At 40.1% G+C, this 15,941-nt stretch overlaps 2 protein-coding genes across 3 annotated transcripts; one reads left to right on the forward strand and one right to left on the reverse strand.

Moving 5' to 3' along the window:
* Positions 1–128: 128 nt before the first annotated feature.
* Positions 129–2,817, forward strand: LOC146371896 (uncharacterized; the record flags this gene model as incomplete). Its single annotated transcript, XM_084953374.1, has 5 exons — positions 129–339; positions 459–517; positions 607–696; positions 1,577–1,666; positions 1,754–2,817. Coding segments are annotated over 5 exons (501 nt in total), but the record flags the coding sequence as incomplete, so codon positions are not given.
* rd3 (retinal degeneration 3, GUCY2D regulator) lies at positions 2,627–12,269 on the reverse strand. Of its 2 annotated transcripts, none has more exons than XM_084954300.1 (3): positions 9,300–12,269; positions 7,361–7,674; positions 2,627–3,835 (listed from the first exon to the last, which is right to left on the reverse strand). In XM_084954300.1, exons 2-3 carry the CDS (start codon positions 7,648–7,650, stop codon positions 3,469–3,471), a joined length of 657 nt encoding a protein of 218 aa, XP_084810426.1. In that variant the 5' UTR covers positions 7,651–7,674; positions 9,300–12,269; the 3' UTR covers positions 2,627–3,468. The 2 variants fall into 2 exon arrangements, with proteins under 2 accessions (XP_084810426.1, XP_084810427.1); XM_084954301.1 differs by lacking the exon at positions 9,300–12,269 and adding an exon at positions 8,723–9,293.
* Positions 12,270–15,941: the final 3,672 nt, after the last annotated feature.

Raw genomic sequence — 15,941 nt, forward strand, 5'->3', positions numbered from 1 at the left:
TGTTTGTGTATGTCATATTCAAAATTACACCTTAGTAACCAATTATACTACCTTACTGTGTCTCGCTTCCAGACACTGTCAGTCAAGGGAAATGCTGAATGGCTGCATTTGTAATTTTGTAAATATGGCTTACGTTAGTTTATTGTGTAATTACATTTTTGTTTTGCCCCTTTTTTTCAGGAAGAGAAAAAAGGAGGCGGAAACGCAGCCGTAGCAGATCTTCCTCATCATCCTCTTCCAGCTCATCATCATCGTCTTCGTCTGCATCGTCATCTTCATCGTCATCTTCGGGTTCTTCACGGTCATCCAGCCGAAGTCGCAGCAGCTCTAGCAGTAGTGGTAAGTGTGCACTAAATGTCTGAAATGTATCTAAAGAATCTTTTTTTTCCTGAAGTTTCTCATCACAGTGCTGATATCTGTTTGGATTCAGCTTAGTGTGTTATTTCTGTTCCTGTTAGACTCTCGCAGTAAATCCAGAAAACAGTCCAAGAAAAGGAGAAAGGAGAAACATAAAAAAGTAATTTACTATTCATTTGTTAGCTTATATTGCCAAAGAATTTTTAAGCCCCAAGAAAACTGAATTATGCTTTTTTCTTTTCTATCCAGAAAGGGAAGAAAGAGAAACGGTCTAAACGTAAGAAAGAAAAGAAGTCAAAAGGAGAGGAGGACAGCTCAGGACCTGTGCAGATCTCCAAGGTAGGAAAACATTCAGCAAAAACCTTTACATGTTTCTGTTAGACAAGTGTGTTATATTGGTGCATTATATCATGTAAATATATTCATGCATTTGCAAACATTTCTTTTACAGGAAGAATAGAGTGATTAATTTTTAAGATTACGGACTAGCACTTTAATCATTAGGTGTTCTCACAATGGCCAAAGATGAATTATAGAATAAGTCTATTCATCTTTATTCTTAGAATAAATCATGCAACAATTGCTACTCATCCTCCTCATCTTTGAGGTGGGAATAACAAAGCACACAAGCACCTGTCCAAATGAAGCTCGCCTCACCATAAAGTCCCCTCCAAAATCCTATAGACCATAAAGGACTTCTAATATCAAAGCCATCCATAATAGGTGGTAATATTCTTCATTTTACAACTTTGTTTTTAAAGAGTTGTGACTCCAGCCTGGCTAATATGACAGGCATTTTAAAGTCAGAACACCCAAACTTTTTATTCTTTAATTGTTTTGATCCATATTTCTTCATACTGTTACTGCGGGTGTGCATCTTCGCGTTTTCTGACATTTTTAATCCATCCTTAACTTGGCTTTTATTTTGAAAATTGACCTCATTCTTTATTCTTTTCCTGTACCTGACTTCCTGTCATCCTCATACGCCACGTGCAGCTTCCATGCATAATAAACCCAGTGCTGTGTTAAGCATCACAGAACAAAGAGCCGTTTCTGGGACATGCTGTGGTGCATTTCTTCAAATTGCAAGTGTTGTCTTGAGTACAGTCTGTGTTTGCATTGATATTGGAATGTGATAGTGCCTGTCTGGCATTTTCCTGGGATTAGTTAGAAGTTGAACTGATAAGATTCTTTAAAATTAAATGTGTTTTTCTTTCAGTATTTGAAGGACAGGAAAAAGGGCAAATACAGCATGATTTCAGGGAAGAAGATAAAGATGAAAGTAAAGAAATCAAAGAAAGACAAACAGGTAAGCAATCAGATGTGCCTTTTTGTAGTTTATAGATTGTTTGTTTGTTTTTTTCACTTGTCTTATGTGTGCTTTGTTTTCTTACAGCGAGACAAAAATCGAGCAGAGCTTCTGGAGTTCTTGAACTCTACCCTGTAATCCCGCTGTGAACACCGGTCCTGTTTGTCAGGCCCAGACACCTCAGCAGATCTCAGGAAAAAATAAAAGCAGAGTTTTCTGAGAAGGAAAAGATGACTGTAAATTGAGTTGCCACAGAGAGGCAGCAGCAACGTTGCTGGAGTGCAGGAGGAGATATTTCTGTGGGCAAAACAAGAAGCATTCACACCGCAGGCTCATGATGTAAGCGGTGTTATTATTAAGCAGTTGGGTAAGTTCATCTGTGGTCCACCAGATGGAAATAAAGTTGCTCACCTGCCTCTGACTTCTCAGATTTGCTCGCAGTTTGTCATCTCTTTCAAAAAAAGAACTCCCTAATTAGGTCGCAACATACCATTTCACAAAATGCTGAATTCAGTCAGTAATTGGTTCAGAAGAGATATGGGCTTAGATCTATATGTGTCTTCCATGTGTGAAGCTGGCTCCAACATTACCCACAGTGTATCTCAGCCACCGGCAGCCTGGTCGGAGTCTCGTGTAGCAACAAAAAGAGGACTGATCAAGTCACACCCTCTGATTTTCTTTTTTAATAAACCTGATTTAAAGATTTGAAAATACACTTTGCTGTTCTTCTTTCAGCTCTTAGTTACTTTCCCCATTCATAGCAGCCTTTCTACATTTAGAAAGGTTTCGTACATTCATTTTCTGCTTGTAGCTGATGAGAATTGCGGTTGCAAAAGTGCAAGTCTGATTGTGTGTTGAAATACGTTTTTAACATATATATTATGTTAAAAATGCGAATCGACTCTGTATTGTTGAATTATTATAGTAAGTCTTATTCATAACCATTTATTCTCTCATGAACAATGTTTCAAAATCATTTATTTTTATTGTATTGACATATAAAAACACAGACACTGTCAGTTCCTCTTGTATGGAGACGATGTCAAGATGTTTATGGATGATGGTTGAAACCTTTTATGTATTGCTGAATAATGGTGGTTGACAAATGGAGCAGAAACAGCAATTAAAGTGCGTCAAAGCTTTTACTTTGATCTGACAGCCTTTGATGATTAATTCCTCTTCCCCCAACCCCTCCCCTCCAACATCCTCTTGCAAATAAAGAGCACAGGAAGAGAGCTTTCAGTTCACCGACCTTGGATGATGAATTATGTTCCTGGGTCCTGTGCAGTTCAGGAGGGAACGCGTGACTCACCTTCTCATTGGATTAAGTCATTTGTTTTAAGACTATTTTCCTTCTATACAAAAACTGTATGAACAAAATTTATAGCCCAGCCCTGCCTGTGTAGTCTGACCTAGCACCAAGTTTCTCCTCCCAATAAACAGCAGTTTAAATTAGATTAATTTCCCTATTAGGCTACATTAAAAAAGCCCTCAGTGCTTAGATGCAAAATCTCTGCAAAATGAAAGAGGCATCACTTCAAGTAGTGATAATCTCATGAAAATTCTTTCAAGTACTGAAAAATATTTAAAATATGATAAACTAGAAAAAAGACACTTCAGATAAGACAGTAAAGCAGGGTCAAATGCTGATTGGTACTGTACTGTAAAACCAGGAGGACAGATGGACTCGTCCTCTCTCCTGGTGCAAAAGTGGACACTGCTACAAAGCATTAGTCCTACTGAAACGTCCCACCATCATCATTATCATCATCATCACCATCTCTGTCCCGTGAACTCCCGCATCAAACAATCTTACTGCTGCCGGTTCCTTTGTATCTAAAGTCAGGCATGCTCCACACTCTCTGCATCTTCTCGTCCTTGTCCATCCCTCTCTCCACATCCTCTGACACGGTTTTGAGGTCGCTTAGACCCGCCCCTTCAGCTGCAGCAGAGGTCAGGCCCACTGTGCTTCCAAACGGGTTGATCTTGATCCGCGATCTAAAGTTCATGAGGGAAACGCTCATGGCACGTTTGTTGTTCCACTGGCGAGCAAGTCGCTCCGCCTCCTGCTCCTCCTTCAGGTGATCCAGAGCCTCCATGAGGACAGAGCGAAACAGACCAGAAACTTCATGCACTTCGGGCTCATTGGCCTGCATGGCCTCCCTGAACCTGCGCAAATAAATGAAACAGTGATTGTGTGGTTGTCAGTGCGATGGTTTTGTAATTGGCTTTTTTCTTTGGGTTGTTTTGTGCACCCTTTCTACAAAAAGACGCCATTAAAAATGTTTTTCATTTAAAAAATATGAACATTATTAGCAATTAGCTTCTAACTAACTCATACAACAAGTTTGAATCATTTAGAGTCACATTTCCCACCTCTATATACTTGTTAGGTTCAGATGCTTGTAAACAAAAACATCAAATCAGCTAATCGCACGGAAGCAGCTCAGTGCATTTAGGAATGGAGACTTCATAGAGACGACCTGCTGAAGCTCAAACTGAACATCAAAAGGGGCAAAAGAAAGGACATTTGCTACAAGACAGACTGGTCTAAGTATTTCAGAAAGTGCTAATCTGCTGGGATTTTCCCGCACAACTATCTAACAAGCAGTTTTATTAGATGAAATCTGAGCATTGTTAGATAACAAATGGTGGAACCTAGGTTCTTTGTCTTGTGTCCTTAATGAGTCCAGTGGAGTGACAGCAGATGCCTTTTAATACAAACGTGCTCACATTATAACACCTGCTTGCTCTTCTAGCTGTGAATCACTTGAGATCCTCAAAGCAGGACTGTCTATATATATGCTTTGCTTTTTTTTTTTTTTTTTTTTTAAGTAAAGTGCACGTGTGAAAGTGACTATGGTCAAATGATCTGATAAAAGGATGCTGGTCAGAACTAACGCTGGAACTGCACAAGTCAGTTAATGAGCATCATCATTTTCTAGCAAATTCTGTGTTTCTTTTGTCGGTACGTTCGATAAATGAAATCTTTCACACGTCCCATGACATGTAATGCTCAGAGCCATCTTAACCTGCCTGTAACAGATGAGGATCCACGTGATGGCAAATGTTCCTCCTCTGCCAACAAGTGCCTGAGGCCCTAACAAACCTTTAAATAGAAAACCTGGGAACCAGTTGCTCAGTAAGTACTTCAAACTGACTCATAATTGGCCTTTTGATCAACTCATGCTAGCTCAGATTTAGCATCTCTGATGTTGCTTTTATGATTCCAAAAATATAATTTTAGAAATACAGTGAAATATTCCTATTAAGGATGCAATTTAGTTTGGCAAGAAATTTTAAAAGAAACGGAAATCCATCCTTAGGCCTTCATATGTCATGATCCTGGGCTGACTTCTCAACCCTAGTAATCTCACTCGATTATAATAAATACTAGTTAAATGTATTATCGAAGGTAAGATGTTCAAAAACGTGTTATTAATGTGTTTGGCTGGCACAAAACTTTTCTTTTCGGTTGTAAAACAGATTAAAAATTCACCAACTTTACCAATAGAGTTAATCAGTTTCATTTTATGTATGAAATTGAGTAAGTTTAATATAAATTTAAAGATGACACTTTTAACAATTCCCCAGAAATCAGACTCACCAGACAGAATATCTAACCTAAAACTGCTTGTTTTAAAACAAAAAACAAAAAAAACACTTATTTTGGGGCCGGGGGATCTCCCAGTTGCCCTGTGGCAGCTGGAACAGGCCCCAGTCTCCCTTCTACCTTGAACTGGACAAAAAATGGATGAATAAATGCAATTTTACTTTGTTAAATACACTTTATAGTAAGACAGCTGAGTTCTTTGCCCACATGAGGCAAACTGAGATTGCAAAAACATGGTAATCTTGGTCCCTGCTGTGTTGGTGACTTCCACTTACCATTTAGCATCTCACCTCTTACTCACATTAACGCTGTTAAACTCTAACAAGGCACCTGGAACCTCTGCAGCTTTCTACGAACAGACACTAAGATGAGTTCAGGAAGTCTCTGTCGGAGATTAAATGGCTTTGAATGCACCAGAGCATTAAAGTCACGCGTCAAATGACGGAGAAGCTGGCCATCTTATCAGTTTGCCTCACAAAACCTTCCCCTGGTCTGTGCCAAAGAAGACGCTTAAGTGTGTCTCGTAAAAGTGTTAACACAAACAGAATTAGGGAGGGGTTATAGTTGGTTACAGACACAGACCAGCAGCCATTCCTGTTATAAGTTTTTGAAGACCACCAGAGTGCCTCATGCCTAGTTGATGCAATGTAGTCTCAAACTGTCACAAAAGATTTTGTTGTCTTAAAAGGAATCAACACAGTCAGCGACAATACTCAGGTCAGTGTGGATTTTAAATGATACTCAGTTGGTACTAAAGGGTCTAAACTGTGCCAAAAAATAAGCCTCATGCATTACACCACCAGGAGTTTAAACACTGATACAAGGAAAGATGGAACTATGCTTTCTGACCCTACTATCTGAATAATGTACCAGAAATCAGGACAGGAGTGGCACTCAATGTGGTCTTCTGCTGCTGTAGCCCACCTGCTTCAAGGTTTAGCGTGATGAATAACAAGGTGTATTCAGCATGGTTATGCATGGTTGCATAACCATCAGCTTGAAGTCCAGTCATTCTCCTCTGAACTGCCGTTGACTGGATATTTTGTCTATCCAGTTTAAATATCTCCACTCTGATGCTCAATTTGAACTTCAGCAGGTTGTCTTGAACATGTCTACCTTTCTAAATAAATGAGTTGCTGTCACGATATTTGCTGATTAGTTATTTGCATTAACAAGCAGTTGAACAAGTGGAAGTAATGAAGTGTCCAGTGGGTGTGTCTATAAATACCTGAGCGGGAAAAATAAAAAAAAAAGGCCAGATCCAACTTAGCCTCTAGTACTTAGGAAGCATGCTAACACAGCAGTCCCCAACCCCCGGGCCATGTGAGTCGTTTGGTACCGGCAGAGAGTTGAGGCTCGGGTGTGAAATTTATGTTTTTTAGGGTTTTATCTGTTCGTTGCTGTCCCCCCCCCCCCCCCCCGTCTGTTATGAATAAATCTTCTTTTTTTGGTACCGGTTCTGGTTTTATTTTGTTATTTATCCGCAACACCTTACAGGCCAGTCCGTGAAAATATTGTCGGACATAAACTGGTCCGTGGTGCAAAAAAGGTTGAAGACCGCTGTGCTAACACACAAAACCAAAATAGCAGTAAACTTTGTACCACATTGGCTTGTTAGCATTGCCGTGTTGGTTATGGGTATTGTTACAAAAAAGAAATACAATTATATATTTAAATACATTCTTACAACATTGGTGATCTTATCTTTCAACTCGAAGCACAAATCTTTTTCTAATAAATAAAGCTAAGGTTAGCATGCTTGCTAGCTAAATAGCTTTATTTATTCATTGCACTGTGTGAATGTATGTGATTGTGCTGTCATTATTATCCAGTGTTAAATAATGTGTCAATAAATTTAATCTCTGAGTTCTTTTTTTCTTCTTCTTCTTCTTAGAGAATAGATGCTAACTTGTAGCTATCCTCATTCATTTCATAAGTAGTCATGAGATAGTAGCTCTGAAGTCAAACTGTCTTCACATTTAATAAAATTAAAGTAGATTTTTGGCGACAAGGAAACAATATGGTATACTGCTAAACTGCTATAGTGATTTTCATCTCACGCCTACTCACTATCACCTTACTTGAGTATGACCAGCCCACAACAGGATGGGGGCACCTTGGCACAGAGGTCCTCCAGGCCAAGCCTCTCGCCTGTACTGATGTTGTAGGTGGACCGGGGTGTGCTGGCTAGCCAGCTGTAGTCGACCCCAGTCTTCGTGCGTCGGTACTCGTTCTCCCTCTCTCTCTGCTGCTTCTCAGACTCCTTCAGCTGCCAGCTGAACTCGAGCATCAGGGTGTCGGTGACCACGTCGGCCGGGTCCCGGCGGGGAGTCCGGTAATACGGCTCGTTCCAGCTGAACCAGGAGGCCATGGCCGCGTCCTCCTTCACTGTTCCCTGATGAGGGGGAATGACAAGCAGACTTAAAGTTTATTTCTGAAAGGCTGTGTCTGTGAGAACAGAGCATTCATTCAAACAGGCAACAAAGTCAAAATCAGCTTAATCCCAGATCAGCTGAACTGAGCCCACATCAGCTGACGACTCAGCTGATGCTCTTTTATGCATCCAACTGGCAATACAGGTTGTGCTATTTAATCTGCATTAACCTGCCAGTTCCTGGACATCTGCAAGCCACTTTGCAACCCACCTCTGTTGCCTGCTCTGCTCTGTGAGCATTTTTGCTTCTGCTGTCCCAGAACAGAGCCACACTGCCAAATATGAATTATAGCAGATGGAAATAACATTCTTATCCTCAATCGAGTGATAAAGAAATAAATAATGTGTTTAGAAAGAGACACGCTTGAAATGTTTAATTAGAATCTGTGGATGTTTGAAAATGGTACCAATAAAACATAACAAACAGCACAGGGTTGACCTGCAACGAGTTTTAATGAACATTCATTTTGTAAAACAAAGCATCCTCTGAAGTGTGTTCGATATCTGCATATTTTTCAAAAAGACAACATCCACCATGCTGCGTCGGCTCTTTGTTCTGCAGGTGTCATATCTGCTCCAAAGGATCTCTATTCAAGCCCATCAATAGTGGGCCTTTTGTTAGCTTGTATTAAAAAGCACAGCTGTGCAGGCCACTGATTCATGTGTCGTGAGTCATTATTCAGGATTTTAAAGCATTGATTTTACATGATGGGACTTTAGCACCTTTTTTTTCTAAATGAAAAACACTGTTTCCGATTCACAGCTTTAAAGCTTACAAATCTAAGTCCCATTTTTAGTGGTTTTTCTAGTATAGATGTTGTTTTCAGCATGACCAGCCCCTTTAATGCTTGACCACAGTGATTTTATGGTAGGTTAATCTATTTACATGCTGGAGGTATCTTCTGGGCCACATCAGTTGTACATGCGCCTCCAGGTGCTGTGGCTACAATAAAACATGCGCTGAGAAAAGGTTTCACAACAGAGCGATGGAGTGAGATTACAGCCCTACCTCGACCCCAAGTGGACAGCACTTTAACCCCTAAAAATGGAGCAAGTAAAAGAGTCACTGCATCAGTATGTTTTACATCAGGAAGGATAAAGGCTGCATTTTTTCAATCTATCAAGTAATCTGAAAACAAAACAATCTGATAGCATCTTCTTTTTAATCAGAAGTCCAAAATATTAAACTTGCTAGGAAGTAAAGTCAGAAAATAAAAAAATAAAAATAGCTGAGTCTTTTAAAGAGAAATGACATAAACTAAAACCACAAAATAACCAAGCATTGAAAGACCTTTAATCTCAAGTTGTTTTTGTAATATTTGTTAATAAATGACCTAAAAGATCACTGGATTTCCAGCCATTGTCAATTAATTTCTCTGTCAATAGCAACCATTTAAACTGACCACTCCTTTCAGCCCTGAATTGGAGACTGGTCTGCTGCTCTCTTTCAGGACTCCAAATCTGAGTGATTTCTTATTTATAAGTGGCGTGAATACCAGAAAAAAAATACATGCCTTCTTGAAGTCAGTTTTTTCATCTTTCAGCCTTTATTTTGAACCAGCTTGTTGCTTCAAAGAATGCCTTACCTCTTCCTTGTTTCTGAAGTTTTCTTTGGTCTCCACAAGATATAAAATCACCGTAGAGCCGAACAGTAAAAGTCCTCAGGAAGCAGAAGAGCTGGGTGGATGTCGAAGAGACTGGCTGAATGAAACACAGAGAGAAGAGAGAGGAGAAATGGTTTTTCTCTCGCCTCCTCTTCCATCCTCTCTCAGCATTATCGCCACCTCTCGCTCTCCCCTCCTCCTCCCAGGAGCCTCTCTGGCCTGCCTTTACTTGTTGCAGGAGGTTGGGGGCACCATCTCCAATGGGAGCCGTTGGATCATGGCCCCTGATGAAGTGCTTATGTAGCTCTTTACAATCCGCCGTTGCCATAGAGACACTTGTAAGCCTATTTGTCCACAATAAGCTCCATCAGCTGAAAAGGGAGCCTGAGAGCGATGAAGAGGCAGATAAACAGGACAGAGTGGGTTGAGCAGCGAGAAGGAAAGAGGAAGACAAATCAAAGAATGTTGTTCGGAGGACAGTGTTAGTGGCGTGGGAGCTCGGCGGTGCACGGACAACACATGCGGGAGGTCATCCTGTGTAAATGAACAAATTAACTTCCTGCAGATAATGGAAGTCACTGGGTTACAGTGGATGGTCCTGAATTTTTGGAGGGGAGGAAATGTGCTAATTACAGGAGGAAATGTTTGTCAGTGTGTGTGATGCACAGGATAGAGTCCAGACTTAATGTGCAGTTGTTGTGTAGGAGGAAATCAAGGTTTGTTGGCTTATTCTGTGTGTAGGTGTGAGTAGCAGCAGCAGTAGCAACAGCAACAGCAGCTAACCTCTGACAGTTTCCTTCTGTGCATTCTCACTCCAACCTTAAAATCCTCATCACCCTTCCATTACAGCACAACACCATCCTCCTCCTCCTCTTTAGCGATACACCGCTAAATAAAATGCTGGATGAACCGCGACCTCTGTTTAGTCACTGCAGAAGAATCCATTACTGAGAGTGCTCACTAAGTAAAACAAGAGAAACATTTATATTCACTGCTGCATCTTCTAATGATAACATGGTGACACCAATATAAAAAGAAATAAAATAAAAGCTCTAAATGTATCACAATATTTATGGTTCATAAAAATATTGCAGCAAACAATTCAAGCAGGTCTGAAAAGTAGTCTTTTTTCACAGTGACATGACAGTAAGTTAGCGTAAACAATACTCACTGTGAATACATGCATTACTACATCTACTATTTCTTGCTATTACAACAGAAACAGGGGCTTGAATTTAGAAAGTGTTGTGTCCTAAGTGCCTGGCTAAATGTAAAAAAAAAATTGTAATCATGTTGAGGAACTATTGAGGAAGTCAAAAATCAAAAAATCCAAAGATTATGTAGTTAACATCTCATATCCAGAATCATCAGTTAGCCCAGCATGGATGTCTTTGAACTATGGGAGGACACGAGAGCATCTGGAGGAAACATGCAGGCACAAGGATAACGTACAGGCTGCACACAGAAAGGGCCCTCGAGTTGGTAGTGCTAACCACTATACAGCTGCTGTAGTGATGCCAGCCATGAAAACTCAAAATGTATTCATAAGAATCCTGTAGGCAACCGTGGGGAGGAAGAACTCCCTTTGAACAGGCTTCAGGCAGAACACAGATTATAGAGAGACTGTTAACAATAAATCACAGCTTAAGCTAATATCGTATCAAGGGATAGCATTTCCCATCATGCCATGAGGCTTAAAGATAAAGATTAGATGGTTTAGCAAGCTGCACCCAAAGACCATATGGGTGCATTACACAGTCCCAGAGGCCTGCTAATGAGCAAGATCCAAATAAAATCCTAGAATTTTACACACAGTCAGTCAGTATAATTATATGGCAAACAATATGGCATAGAAAACGGTATTATTTGTAAGATAAAGGCATTATGAATACTCCAAAAGGAATCAAAAGCACAACCCAGTTACTCCAGTTAGCAGAAGTGAAGCAAAGCAGAGAGCTAGTAGCTACAGCCACCTGTATCGGCATCCACCAGTCTGTCAAAGATGACACACTCTCAATAATAAGACTTAGTACAATTTCACCAGGTGATTTCAGAAACTGTTTTTGTTTTTTTGTAGAAAACTGAGCATTTTAACATGAGCTGAGCTCAGAAAGAAGGCTCAAAACTCATGAAACTGTTCTTTCTTATATGCATGCCACAATGTGCCCCAAAAGTATGTAACAATCTATATAATGACACAGTGTTAAATTAAGAAAGTAAATCTGTCATGTGAATAAGTATGCAGTCACTGCGTTAAGAGTATGAATATAAAACACAAAGAGCTTTTTCAGTCGCCCAGGCAGCTGAAGACATTTATCCTCCGTGCAGATAGAGTGAAAGTGTGTAGGGGGAGGGTGCATTGTCTGGATTGGAACTCAGCCACAGTCTCCTCAGCCCTGCCTGATCGTGTGGTGCATCTCTAACCAGGTCAGCTCGACTCACCAGTTTCCTGGAAGACAGATAAAGACAGTGCGAACAAGGAGAACAAGAGTTCACATAATTCAAGTCTGTCTGCAGTCAGCACACACATCATATGAAAGAGGTATGACATGCTGCAGCACTTCCTTGTGTTTCTGTAGCGTTTTTACGAAGGCGCTGTAAAATGAAGAGGAAGTATTTTTCTGTAAATAAGTTACAAAGGGATTTTTTTAAACAGGACAGATTATTACACCAAGCAAAACTATGGTTAAAGTGCATAGACTCTACACTTTTAGAAAGTATACGGCTCCTTTACTGGAATGATGAACAATAATTGTCGGTAACACTTTATAATACAGCCTGTCACTTAATTCTCCTGTAATTAAATTGAATATCAGGGTATTATATTTGAAATTACAATGCAGTTATATTTATCTGCAAATACTTAAAGGTAGGTGCACTAGAAATAGGGGTAATAGATCAGATTATTACAGGAAACAAAAACTATTAATCTGCAAGAAAAATTAATTAATCTTTAAGTAGTTATAATGTGTACCTCATTTTAAGTAGTGCCTGATTAATTTGAAATATTGTATAACTTAAAGTATGTGACAGGAAAGGAGATGTAAATTATTCTGTACATAATTTCAAATACTGCATAAGTAATTTTAAGTAGTGCAAACGTAGTGGAAAACGTTCTTCATACTTAATTGTAATTGTATCGCATAACTTTAAGTAATGCCTAAATTCTGGGTATTATGCAGAAGAAGTGGACAAATTATAATGTAAGTAATTTTAAGTACACAGTCATTTCACAGAAAAACAACCAATATTTTCCCACCTTACATTGTTAGCACACTGTACCTTTCAGGGCTTGGAGGTAAGGGGGTAACAAACCTGACTTGTTACCCCCTTATTCCATCCATCCATTCTCTGCGGGTTATCCTCTTCAGGGTCGCGGGGAAGCTGGAGCCTATCCCAGCTGTCTTGGGGCAGGGTACACCCTGGACAGGTCACCAGTCTGTCGCAGGGTTAACACATAGACACAGACAACCATTCGCACTCACATTCACAACTATGAGCAATTAAGAGTTTCCAATTACCTAAAAGTGTTTTTAATGTAGCTCTTAAGTCAAGTGGGCACTCTGACCATTTTCTTTTTGTACATGGGTCTAATCTGTTTAATAATAGTAAACTACAACCTAAAGATCCCGTGTCACCTACAGCTCATGATTAAGTGATATTGATCAGTCAAAGTCTTTATACTGCCTAATTTCCCTTGAGTTTTTATTAAAACATGAATCTAAGGTGGGTTTTCAATCAAAAGCTGCACATGCACTGAGTTTTCGGGCACTTCTTTACAAATAGAAGATGTAATATAACACAGGATGAAGGCACTGAATACTTCCAAACATCCAACACAATTGTGTCATGGTTTCAGTCTGTCTGGCTGGATTGAGGCCTCCACTATCCAAAGGTAGTCTGTCTGCCACAGTTTGAAGGTGACAGATGGGCAGGTAAGCTCTCGCTGTAATCCAACCAGATGACAGTTTTAATCCTCTAAAGTGATTCCCTCCATCCGCCCCATGTTAAACTCAGAGTGAGCGGTGGCAGGGCTCGGACAGTGCGTCACCGGCACGGAGTTCATTTGGACGGTTTGGCAGATTTGATGTGTGATCTGATGCATCTCACTTCTGGGTAGCAAACTGGTTAGACTCACACTGTCTGCATTTGCACCTAGTCGCAAACAATTACCAGGCGGGTGAAAATTGCTGCAGTGGGACAGCGTGGTGTTTTTCTGGGAAAATAGGCTCTTGAATGGGTTTCCGTGACTGCCCGAGCATGTTTTGCACTAAATGATCAGAAAGATTCCATCAAAACCAGTCAGGATGTGCATTTAAAAAGAAATCATTCCACATTTTGCACAATTCATTCATCATGCTTATTTTAGCATGAAGACTGGTACTGTGCTGGTAGCTATGAGGTCCTAATGAGAGCTTTTCAGGCTTATTTTAATGTGTTGTTTTATCTAAACTGTGAAGCACTTTGTAACTGAGTGTTTTTTTTAAAGTGCTACACAAATAATATTGTTGTTGTTTTAAATATGTGCCCTAAATATGTGAGCTACTCTTGTTTACTGTGCTGCTACTGGTCACAATAATATAAGGAAGCTCTTTGGTAAAGTGAAACAGTGAAAAAACAGTGAAAAACATCAAATGCAGAGGGTTGTTTGTTAGTCTTTATTTTAGCTGTCATAGGGCCAGAAGTAGGTTATACCCTTGACAGGTTGCCAGTCCATTTCAGGGCCAAGAAACACAACCATTCACACTCATAGTCTATTTGGAATCAACAGCTAACTTAACCGACATGCTTTTGAACTGTGGGAGGAAATCCAGTTTGAACCCGCACAGACATGGGGAAAATATGTAAACTTCACTCAGATTCAAATCCGGGGCCCAACGGTGCAAACCCCTTCATCCATCCTAAAAAACAGACAAACCAAAAAGCCTTTTCTTGGTGTTTCCCGTTTTTACACAGATCATTTTTCAGGCCTAAACTGTTCCTTGTAAATTTCCTGTTCATGCTCTGTTATGTTATTATTTCAACAGGTGGCAATTCACTGCAAACAGCTCGGCATCAAGCATCAAAAATCTATTTTTGCCGTTCTAGTAAATTTGCTTTGATTACTAAGACTGAACAAGGTGGTTTCATTCTACAGCTGACCGTGATAAATAAACCTTTTAAGCTCCGTGAGGTGAACAGGACACGGCAAATGTAGACAGTGAGTCAGAGTGACTCAAGCAGGGGATTGATTGCAGGAAGCCTGGAAAACAATACTGAGAAGGACATCATGCTCCAGTGAGGCAGCTGGTCGCACTCTGGTCATTTTCATGTATATACTGGGATTTGCATAAATCCACTCAAGTTCTCACTCAGTTTTATCCATGTTAAAATCTGCATTTAAATACTTTGTAATGCTTTGAACTTCATTTGTGCTAAAGTGGCCTGCATCTAAAGTGATTTTATACTGAAGCATTTTAGCAGTCTACTTAGAATCACAATGAAGCCAGATGATTAAGTTCCTCTTAGAGCCTCATGCTTTTGCAATACCCAAACCCACCACAAGGGGGAAGAAGCTGACCACGTTAGCTGCCAAGAGGCTTCATATACACCCCGCATAAGCTCGTTTATTTCTTTATCTCTGCAAGAACGTGGGGTTTGCTTGTAAAATAGTCACCACAGGTTTTGGGTGGAGAAAAACGGGAGCAGATGGAGCAAGCTGTTTTGTTTTGAGAACTCATGCTTGACATTCTTGAGATGAAAAGCCTGAAAAGTTGGATCAAACAAACAACAGGCAGCCTCACCTGCTGAACAAACATTATTCCACATGCATGAACGCATTCCTGAACTATCAACACAAATGAAAGGGGCGAGGATGACTTGTTAACTGTTAACGGAGGGACGTGTGCAGAAATGTCACACTAACCTTCAGAGCTCGTTGCGCATTAAAGTGAAGTGTCATGGTCAGACACGGTGCTGAACGTGAGCTTTGTTTCATTGTCAGCCTCTTTTCCACACGCGTCGGGCTTTGTGCGCTCCACACTGAAGTAAACTGAGTAAGAGTCACATGATGAGCCGAGCACAAAACACTGGCACTGACGTCAGAGGTCCGTTCCTCTGACACTGACTTTTTGTCTTTTTTTTTTTTTCAGATATTTTCTCTCTTCCGTGATAAATATCCAGCTTGTGAGTTCCCAAAACGGTTTGATCTCGCCACAGTCTTGTATTATCTCCCAAGTGACAATCTAAACTCTGGTCTCATAATCTGACCTTGAGCCCTGACCTTTATTTACTGGTGTGAAAATGCCCCCAAACTGTAACTTCAGCAAAGGTTTAGTGGATAAAACCTTTTAAAGACATTTTCGACTATTAAAAGGAATAGTTAAATATATGTTTGAGACAGTAACTCTGGCTCTGTCCACAGATGACAAAATCCACAGTGCTCACGAACATGTCATATACATCTTTGGTTCATCATTTGTGAATTTTAAAGCCCTTCTCACCTCTGTCGGTCTACTTTGTCCTTCTAAAGACTTCATATAATCATATTCGTACTAATAAGGTCATCTTACTTACTGACCTGCATCTGTCAGAAAAGTATGGGAAGCTGTTGTCCCAAGAATTTTACCCTAAAACACACCCTTA

The sequence above is a fragment of the Perissodus microlepis genome, chromosome 15 (assembly GCF_051167445.1).
Source record: "Perissodus microlepis isolate ML-2025 ecotype Zambia chromosome 15, ASM5116744v1, whole genome shotgun sequence".
Taxonomy (NCBI): Eukaryota; Metazoa; Chordata; class Actinopteri; order Cichliformes; family Cichlidae; genus Perissodus; species Perissodus microlepis.

Bases quoted from the DNA above. Each gene is read 5' to 3' on its own strand.
- rd3 (XM_084954300.1), bottom strand. From the start codon at position 7,650: ATGGCCTCCTGGTTCAGCTGGAACGAGCCGTATTACCGGACTCCCCGC. The intron at 3,836-7,360 runs GTAAGGTGATAG...TTATTTGCGCAG, and splicing joins TGTGGGCTGGTCATACTCAA to GTTCAGGGAGGCCATGCAGG.